Raw genomic sequence first — 10,504 nt, forward strand, 5'->3', positions numbered from 1 at the left:
TTCTCTAGATTCTCTCTATATAGGGCTCCACCAAAAAATTCGACAATTAAACAGTTGATCAGGGAAAAAGTCAACAATCTTTTTTTTAAATCTCCAATTACTTTGAATTAATTGGTGATTATTTGAATATATCACTGATTATTTACTCTATCCCTCTGCTTAATTATTTTTTTCGGCCTATCCCTCCACTCGAAATTTTGTCAATTTTTTTTTTTTTTTTTGTAATTTATCCAAATTAAGCTAACTGACAACTCACCGAATATTTGCCGAATCCAAACTTGGTTTACTATGCATTCAAGTTCCCCTCCCAGCAATGTAGAAATAGAGTTTCCCAAGATGACAACGAGATAAAATAGTCATTAAAACATAAATTTTTCAAAATAGAGGCCCCACAACCTACCTAAAGTGGGTTCCAGGTGACCCAAAACTTTTGGATTTTCATTAAATTTATCTAACCTCTTAACACCAATGTCACCCTCATATTTAACATAAATAATTTTTATTTAAATTAATATATTCCCACTTGTAGGACCCCACACATGAATATCATGTTAATGATCCAAATTATAGTGAGTTGGCCTAACCCAGACAAATTTCTCATCAATTTATATGAATTAACAGCTCTTATCATTAAACTTCTTCCTGGAGTATTATGGGACCCATTCCCATTTGCCTTAAATGTTATTTTTTATCAACTTTTTTTAATTATATAAATAACTTCTTATAGATGAACAAGTCATGCTGAAGAAACAATCAAGCTATTTGAAGAAAAAGAAAAATACTTGAGACCAAGAGAATAAAGTTAATCAAGAAAATTCAGTTTTGTAGTTATATTGGGCTCCAAGCTTAGGTTCCTTCTGCTTGTAATGTTGCTTTTGTTACATATGTATAACCAGAAGAAAATATCCAAAAAAGCCCTTTAATCACTTACTTTGTTACGTATGGGGTGCTTGGCTGCAGAGATGTTAGTGCCTTACGGGGCTGGCTGTGTTGTGTAGTCTAGGAAACAACTTGATGTTTATGAGATTGATTGTTGATCCCTACAACCCAATTAACGAATCCAAAATTGAGTTTATTAAATAAACCCCACACGTCTACAACTAATCTTTTAGCCAAAAACCCACTTTAGGGAGCACTTTACTGGTAGGGATGATTGGCAGAAAGAAATAACACAAATTATTACTAAAAAAAGGAAAAATTGGATGGCTGTTGATGTACTCAAATTTGAATTTTTAGTAAATCGTACATGTGTCACATCAAAATATATATAAATAATCAAATTTCAACACCATGTCAAATATAGAGATTAATCACTCAAGATGGTCATTGACATACTCAAATTTGAATTTTCACTGAATATGTATCAAATTGAAATTCAAGCAAATAATTTCTACATTATGTCGGATAATGCTAAAGTGACCTCAAAGATTGGCCTCATTTCACACTTTCCTGACGTGGAGATGTGTACAAACCATAGATGTTTTTCATTGAGATACGAGTGAAAAGCATCTATGGTTTGTGTGCGCCTCCACGTCAGGAAAGTGCAAAAATGAGGTCAATCTTGAGGTCACTGCAGCATGACTCTTTTTGGTTTGAGATCAAGTATTTTGCATGATGAGCTTTATGATCAGAACCAAGTCCAATGCTCAAAATTACTAATCAGCTCAGTAAGATCCAGCATCTTAGAAAAAGGGGCATTTTGGTACTTGTCTTAGAGACCGGGACTATTTCTGGTACTGAAATATTATATATACAAGCCTAGCTCTTCTTCTAATGTCCACCAATCTCTTAAACTCGACTTCCACACATATACTCCACCAACTTAGAAGGAAAGAAATGGTACTTGGTATTTTCTCTCTTAATGTTTTAATTTTGTTTATACTCATTTCACCCCTGATCGTTTCTCTAATTTCCTTATAGGGGGAAGGTGAGCTTGTTGAAGGAAGTGAGCTTGTTGAAGGAAAGGTGGATTGGAAGGGCAGAACAGCTAGAAAGGGTCAGCATGGTGGACTACAAACTTCTTTGCTTGTACTTGGTAATAACTTTGATATGTACTTGTTCTCACAATTTCGAATCCATCATGCTTTTCTTGATGTATGATATGTCCATGCTAGGACCATGCACAACACGCACAGGGATAAGCACATGGTATATCCCCGCACTTGTGGTGACGGATCAACCTTAATTGTTTGTGTTGAGTTCTAATTGCAATGATCAATGCACAAATGCTAAGACCAGGGCCTAGTTCTTGCCAATTGGCAATGAGTGGAGAGGCCCGGGATCTTATAAGGAGAGAGACAAGGCAATTTGTGTTTAATGTGGGACTAAACTCAACACACCCATGCACGTGTGGGCCGAATTGGGTCAAAGCATGTGGAGATATGAACTCGGTGACATGGAAAAGAGAAAGGCCCTCTCTAATACCATGATAAATTTGGGGGTCCAACTTACAATTTTATATTTAATCAAATGGTTTCAACCATCATATCCTAATATCATCCAATACTGCTAAAAGTATGTTGTAACATTTATGGCAAGGGGATCGATACTATTTAGGGTGTTTTACCAAATCATGGGCGTAAGATTGGTTAATCATCGAATCCAACATGTTTTGATAGTATTTCCAAAATTGTAAAATTTTACTATTTTCAAAAATATTATTTTTCCCTAAGCAACAGATTTTCTAAAATTATTTCAATACCTCTAATTATAATGACATTGTTTTATTGAAAAAATAATGTTTTGTCCATGTTCCAGTAATTTATTCTACTATTTCTTCATGACATTAATATTTGAAAATTGATGAATCTATGATTGACGAAACTGCAGTCGGACCTTGATTCAATTTAGTTGGAGTGCACTATTTTTTTTTTTTTTTTCTAAATAATCTTCTATTTTGGGTGCATATATGCAGCGGCATTTGCTTTGGAGAACGTAGCGACCTTCGCCCTTTCGGTGAACCTGGTGACATATTTCAATGGGGTGATGCACTTGAACCTAGCCGATGCCGCTAATGCGCTCACCAACTACTTGGGCACCAGCTACATCCTCACCATCGCAGTCGCTTTCCTTGCTGACACTTACATTGGAAGATTTAAAGCTCTTGTTATTTCCTTTTCTGTGGAGTTCTGTGTAAGTATATATCCTTCAACATTAAATCTGTGAATTAACCAATATATCTCAAGAACCAAAATCATACTCTCTAATGATCAAGTTTGCACACCTTGTGCCATAGAAGTGGATTAACCGAACAATAAAATAATTTGTTGATCGTGTCCGAAATCCGCAAATGTGTAAACTGATTTGAGATCCATGTCTTGATTCCAGACTAACCTTTGATTCCCTCTCTATCATTAGTACAGATTTAGGATTCTATTGATTGATAGAGATCACTTCAATTCAAAACCCTTTTCACTCAATCTCTCTTATATGATTGATTGGCTTAAAACCTTAAAACATTATGAGGATGCCAACCCTCTTAAATAGATTGGAATTGAGGGCCTAGAAGTTCTTTGTTGGTAGGATTTTTCTCCATCAAAGTTTCCTTCTACCCATCAGGGGTTAACTGAGATGGTAAGGAGGGATTGGGTATTGTCCCCAAGTCTGACTTCAAGTCTTTATATGTCTCTCCACAGTAATGTGACTACTTAAATGGTGTCACATGATAGGCTGTTAGATAGGGCGTGACATTCAAGGATTAGTTCTAATAGATAAGATTACCCCATTGAGGGCAAAGTCTAATGGACCATGGTCAGTCCGTTAGACTCAGTAATACCCTATTCTTAAAAATAAATAATTTCCTTCTAAACCTTAAAGAGGTCATTTCCAATTTCCAATTAATTTGAGATACATTTATTATTAATGTCCTTTAATTAATAGAATCATTCCCAAAATAAAATATAAAACGTATTAGGTCTATGGGCCACACTAAAATCATGATCTTACATACATTGTTTGAACTAAAAGGCTATTGTTTCGAATACTTCACCAGGATCCAGAATATGTGATGAGCCACTACTTAATCTGTGTTATTTTATACTAGTCATCATCATCTAAGTCTTATCTCAAAAATTTGGGATCAGTACTTGAAGGAATCTTGTTCTTTGAATCAGTTCTATTAATTCAATTGTTATCTACATTATTTTTTATCTTTCTCTCAGTTATTTACAACCTTTAAGTTGCACATGTATATATACCTTTCTAGCTGGGACATTACTTTAATTAATCACAAAATCTAAATTATTTTTCCTCTTCAGGGACTTTTATTCCTAACCATACAAGCTCACGTCCCAAAACTTAAACCACCACTATGCAACATCTTCATCCCAACATCTACCTGTGAGAAAGTAGATGGAGGCAACGCCGCGTTTCTCTACGTGGGTTTATACTTGATTGCTGCAGGCAGTGCAGGAGTCAAAGCTGCACTGCCGACCCATGGTGCAGATCAGTTCAACGAGAAAGACCCAAGAGAGGCCAAGAAGATGTCAAGCTTCTTCAACTGGCTCTTGTTGTCTATATGTATTGGGGGTGCAATCAGTCTTACGTTAATTGTGTGGATCCAAGATAACAAGGGCTGGGACTGGGGGTTTGGGGTCTCAGCCATCTCCGTGTTCGTCGCCTTGATCACAGTTGTGGGTGGATTACCACTGTACCGGTTTTATGTTATCCAAGGAACTAATGCCCTCACTCAAATATTCCAGGTTTGTATGAAAATTTATTCATCATGATTATGATTGGGCAATTTATTTGTTAAAAATCATAGTTGTTATCATTGTGTTGGTGCGATTTCTGTTATCTTTGCTATTTCGTTTTTTCTCAAATACATCAACTAGGATTGATTAATTAGTATAGTTTCCATCAATTTTCTTTTTCTACAGGTTTACGTTGCAGCCTTTCGCAATAGAAAACTTCACCTTCCAGCAATCTCTGAGGAGCTCTACGAGATTGAGCGAGACAAGGAAGTTGGTGTAGAAGTAGAATTTCTACCTCACAGAAATAATTTCAGGTTAATTCTTTTTACTTATGTGAGATATAATAATTTATTTTTCCTTGAAAAATGAAAAAATAATGTTGTTGGGTGCACAAGGAATCTGGGATTATAGCGACCCCATTCGGATTCGGCAATTATTGAGCATAGGGTGTGTTCAGTTTAATTCGAGTAAGGTTCTGAAAAAAATTGGAATCATACAATATTGTTTTTAACATATAGAATAAAATAGGTGCATTGCGGAGATAGGACTTATAGGGATCGAAAGACAGGGAAAATTGATAATTTCCCGAGTTGTATTAGAAAATTAGTTCCATCAAGTCACTCGAAATTCGATTGGGTTGAGTCGATTTGGACAAATTTTGAGTTGACTCAACAAGTTTTAGAACTATGATTCATGCTTCTCAATGCACTGTTAGTTCCATGATACTTTACAATATCTAAAATTCATTAACAATGATTTTATTGAGCACTTGTTTTTGTAGGTTTCTAGACAAAGCAGCCATCCAAACAACTCCCCTACCAAACACTCAGGTTCCTAGCTCATGGAAGCTATGCAGAGTCACCCAAGTAGAGAATGCTAAGATCATCCTAGGCATGTTCCCTATCTTTTGTTGCACGATCATCATGAGCACTTGTTTAGCCCAACTCCAAACCTTCTCCATTCAACAAGGCTTCACCATGGACACAAGCATCACAAACTCTTTCCACATCCCACCAGCTTCGCTCCCCATCATACCCGTCGCATTCATGATCGTCATCATCCCCATCTACGATCAAATCATCGTCCCATTTGCTCGAAAACTAACAGGTCATCCAACAGGAATAACTCATTTGCAACGAATTGGTATTGGCCTAGTTCTCTCTTCCATATCCATGGGAATGGCCGCAATCATGGAGGTGAAACGTAAGGGAGTCGCAAGAACACACAACATGCTTGATGCTATCCCAGTGCTCCAACCACTGCCCATTAGCCCATTTTGGTTGTCCTTCCAATACTTCATATTTGGGATCGCCGACATGTTTACGTACGTTGGGCTTCTCGAATTCTTCTACTCTGAGGCACCGAAGGAACTTAAGTCCATATCTACATGCTTCCTTTGGAGTTCCATGTCACTTGGGTATTTCTTCAGCACAATACTGGTGGAACTTGTGAACAAGGCAACAAAGGGGACAACCAATAGTAGGGGTTGGTTGGCAGGAAACAATATCAATAGGAACCATTTGAATCTCTTCTATTGGTTGCTTTCCATACTTAGCTTGATAAATTTCTTCAATTATTTGTTTTGGGCTAAGAGGTACAAGTATAGGCTTCAGCCACTTGTCGTTTCAAATTAGAACAAGGCATGAATTGAAGATTACTTTGTTGTGGATTTTAAAGGGAAGAAAAAGAGGCATCCATGGTCTTAATTAGAGATTAAGGAAATTTATTTGTGCTGGTTGGGCTACTTTGAAAATCTCTTCCACCTCTTTGATATGATACATTCTAGCTAGGGCTGTCAATGGATTTGATTAGACACCAAATCAAATGTGATCATTACTATTCAATCTCCTAATTAAATATTTGAATTTCGATAAAAATATGATTTGCTAATCATCTCCCAATCCAATAGGGACCCAATCCGATAATGTGTTTGGAATATATAAATGATGGACAATGTTCCGTAGACAACGTTTTGTCCTAAATGGCAAAAAAGCCTTTGAATGGACTAATTTTTTTGTGAGGATGATCCCCTCACCATAGAGATCATCCTCACTAAACATCAGCTCGTTCCGAAATTTTTAGCCAATATAGGACAAAACACGTTGTCTACAATGTTGTATGTACGTGGAACCCAACCCATAAATGATATATATTTATATTTTGTATCTTTTATTAAGTTGAATATTCAAGGTTGGATTAGGACCTATCAGATTGGTTAATCAGATCGACTTCCATCCAAGCTGAACATGATCACCATTGACAGCTCTAACAATTATTTTAAAAGGTAAAAGCTTATTCTATTTTACGCATTGTTGTACAATTTTTTTAATAGTGGTAGATATGTAAAATTAAATCACACAGTTTTATTCTAATTTTCTTTTCTTTTTCCAAATAAAGGTCATTATATTCAAATTTAAAATTGTAATTTTGAACTTCAACTTTAATTTTTCATTTTTGAAAGACATTATTTCCAAAATTTTAGTAATATCTCTGAATCCCACCTTTGTCACATAATGCTGGTAACCATCAAAATTTATTTATCTGCTTAGATCTCCTCCAATTAAAAACATACTATTTTTTATTTTTATTTTAAATTAATAGATTATTTTCTAAGTTTCTTTATATTAAAATAATGAATAATGATGAATGCACACGGTCTTGGTATGTGATTGGGTACGTGGCAAGGGCACAGAACCGCACATCTATTTTTTATGTATCTTGATGAAAATGATTTATGATTTTGTGCCCTTGCCATGTCATTCGCATATCAAGACCAAGTGCATTAATCACAACTCTAAAATAATAACAATTATATATACAATAAATTAAGGACTAATGATAAAATGACACGCTAACATACACACGATTTGTACACGATTGATGTGGCAAGTGCATAGAATCGTAAATCTTTTTTCTTGTGCATCCCAAAGAAAAAGATCTATCATTTTGTGCACTTGCCACTTCAACCGCGTATGTATTAGCACGCCATTCTATCACGACTCTAAGTTAAGACAAACATTATATGATGAAGATGAGACAAGGGTTCTTTCGTCATTTTATTAGATTTTCTAAAGTCAGGGAGGCAAACCAATTTTTTTAATATGTAGAGGGAGGCAAGTCTACTTTACTTTGAGAATAAAGCACATTTTACTTTCTTTGACTGTTTTATATCTTTTCTTTTTAAGTAGAAGAGGACGCAAGGAAGGCATATTTCTTGATATGTAAGCAAAGGAAATGGTCCCTGAGACATATCTGAATTTTCGAATTCAAAATTCCATCTAAGATCCCATATGATACTAAAGAGGTTTCAGTATATGATGTTATATCCTCTTGAACTGGATTGCATTTCAGTCATTTCTCATCAATCTTTCATAGAAGACTGTAGTCATCAGTTTGAAAAAGCCTGGGTAGTCTCTAATTTTCATCAAAAGCAGGAGGGATACCTCAAAATTACCCCAAAAAAACTTTTATTTTACAATTAATGAAGAATCAAAAGCACAAAGAATCTTGGAAAATTAAAATTAAAAGAATCTGCCAATCAACCTTGTGTTCTAAGTTTGTCGATAGTGTAAAACAAACTCTCTGGACCTTACTTGCTTTGTTTAGAAGTAAAGTCACATCCTTTATGACTTAAAGGATTCCTCTTCTGTCTCTCCAAATTATTTCATCTTTAAAATCTACTCAGCTAAACTTAGAGAGTGATAGTATCGCCCCCTCCGAGAAACATCATCACTTCACTTCAATTCTTTCAATGATTTTCTGGGTGAGAGCCATTCCATGTCTTATGAATTTGGGTGGTAAACTTATTTCTATTCTCCTTAGATTGTTTTACACCGGTTTCATGAACGATTTCGTCCGCTGGATAGCATATGTTGACGATGAAGAAAGATCGACAAGAGCAACATGGGAAGGGAGTCAAAGGAGATACAATACTTGGGCAGCACCAATTTGGATCATTTGATGGCCAATTCAATGCACTTGATCCTCTTCGCGAAAGGTTTTTGTAATTTTTTTTAATATATATTTTTTTTCTATTTTCTTTTTTTTGATAAATTTATCTTCAATGAGACACGTCTTTGAAAGATACTCTGATGCTTAAGTTATCTTTCTTGCAATTTTTATCGGGTGAAGGATGAATTAATTCAACTCATGTAAATTACTACTCTATTAAAATCTATATTTATTTTAAATTTATCAATGAGGAAATTTACTTCTTAATATATTAGTATGATCAAAGATCAATTAGGGTTATCTCAAACCAAAGAGGATATATTGCCAACATGATATATTCCCCAGTTGTCTATCCTGTCGTGTCCGAGGTTTTTCCTACCTCTATTATCAGTCGCAGTAGCACGTAAATTCTTATAAATTTTAAATATTCTTGTAGGGGCAAGTGCCCCTATTGTAAATCCACCTTTGACAACTTAGAAGTCGGAATACTTGTTAGCAATTCAGAATATGACAAAAATTCGATTCGTGAAAAATTGGAGTTCTATTCATTTTGGATTGTAAAAATCCAGTCTAAAATTCTTCCAAAAAATCAATAAATAGAAAATATGAGGCATATGCTTCATACATGTGTTATCCATATCATTTCCAAAATTCGACCATATGATAGTGATGTAAATAGTGATGATGATGATGAAATTGGTGATGTTAATGGTGATGGGGAAGTTGATGGTAATAATGACAGTGGTGATGGACATGGAAGTTATATTTCCATTGATTTTTAAAAGAAGACTAAAGTCGAGACGAATAATCAATTTGGAAAATTAAGGTGTAATCTCAAATAAATGTAGAAGGTCGTGTCATTATTTTTTTAAAGATAAAAAGGACATTTGTCACGTAAAAATGTGGATTTCTCCCAAATTTGAAGCATAAGTCAACTTGTGTTACACATCACAACTTACAAATTTACACTTTGCAACATACAACAAGTTATAGTAGCATTTTTTTATTTCCATAGAATTTTATTAAAATTCGTAAAAATCACATTTTATCTTTCAAACTTAAAATCAGTGAATTATTTAGAATAGTTCAATAATGCGGAGAATAATACTTCCATTGAAAAAAAAACAAACAAAATTTAAATTTTTCAAAATTAAACGAGAGATTGCTAACAAGGTCAGTATTTGGTCCACCATGGATTGACGAGTCCTCAACTTTGGCCCAGGTGTCTAGGGATAATACATCATTACCTAAACAACCATCAAATGTCTTACGTCTCATTCGTTCCATCATCCACAAGGTTTCTAAGTTAACATCTCTTTCCCTTTTTTGGTAAGATTAATCATACTTATCTGAAGGTGACGCATAATCAGAGAAATCATAATTTTTTTGGCCCCCGCACCTATGAGAAGTAAATTTGAGTAGACGGGATATTTAATTTTCTGATATATTTTCTAGTAAAAGAAGGTGCCAGCTTGCTAAGTTGATTAATGTTGTTGAATGCTAATACCACAACCTAGACTCAAAACCCACCTTTGGCCATCCATTTGACACCCTACCAAAAACCTTCAATACTTTCTTGCAAAAACATAACAAAGATGACGGGCGCACCCAAGTTTAGACAATATGCATGATCAACCAATCCATGATTCAAAGTTTCATGTTGTTTTGAACAATCGCAACAAAATGGTTTATATCATAATGCATGAATTGGCCCACATACGGTTCAAAGTTTCATGCCATTTCGATGGCACGTGAACACAAAATTGAAATAGTGGATCCTGTGATATACATAGGTTAGACCATTCCAATGCACCTAAAATACCTCTGATGAGCAATATTGAACGCCCATGAAGATCTCTACG

At 35.0% G+C, this 10,504-nt stretch overlaps 1 protein-coding gene across 1 annotated transcript; it reads left to right on the plus strand.

Annotated features, from left to right (window-relative positions):
* The first annotated feature begins 1,202 nt into the window (after positions 1–1,202).
* Positions 1,203–6,475, plus strand: LOC147392369 (protein NRT1/ PTR FAMILY 4.5-like). The gene is made up of 6 exons (XM_086459177.1): positions 1,203–1,214; positions 1,921–2,035; positions 2,915–3,132; positions 4,257–4,700; positions 4,878–5,005; positions 5,473–6,475. The coding sequence occupies exons 1-6, from the start codon at positions 1,203–1,205 to the stop codon at positions 6,323–6,325; spliced, it is 1,770 nt and encodes a 589-aa protein (XP_086315303.1). The 3' UTR covers positions 6,326–6,475.
* Positions 6,476–10,504: the final 4,029 nt, after the last annotated feature.

This window comes from Akebia trifoliata, chromosome 11 (genome assembly GCF_017979445.1).
Source record: "Akebia trifoliata isolate Shusen 1 chromosome 11, ASM1797944v1, whole genome shotgun sequence".
Taxonomy (NCBI): domain Eukaryota; kingdom Viridiplantae; phylum Streptophyta; class Magnoliopsida; order Ranunculales; family Lardizabalaceae; genus Akebia; species Akebia trifoliata.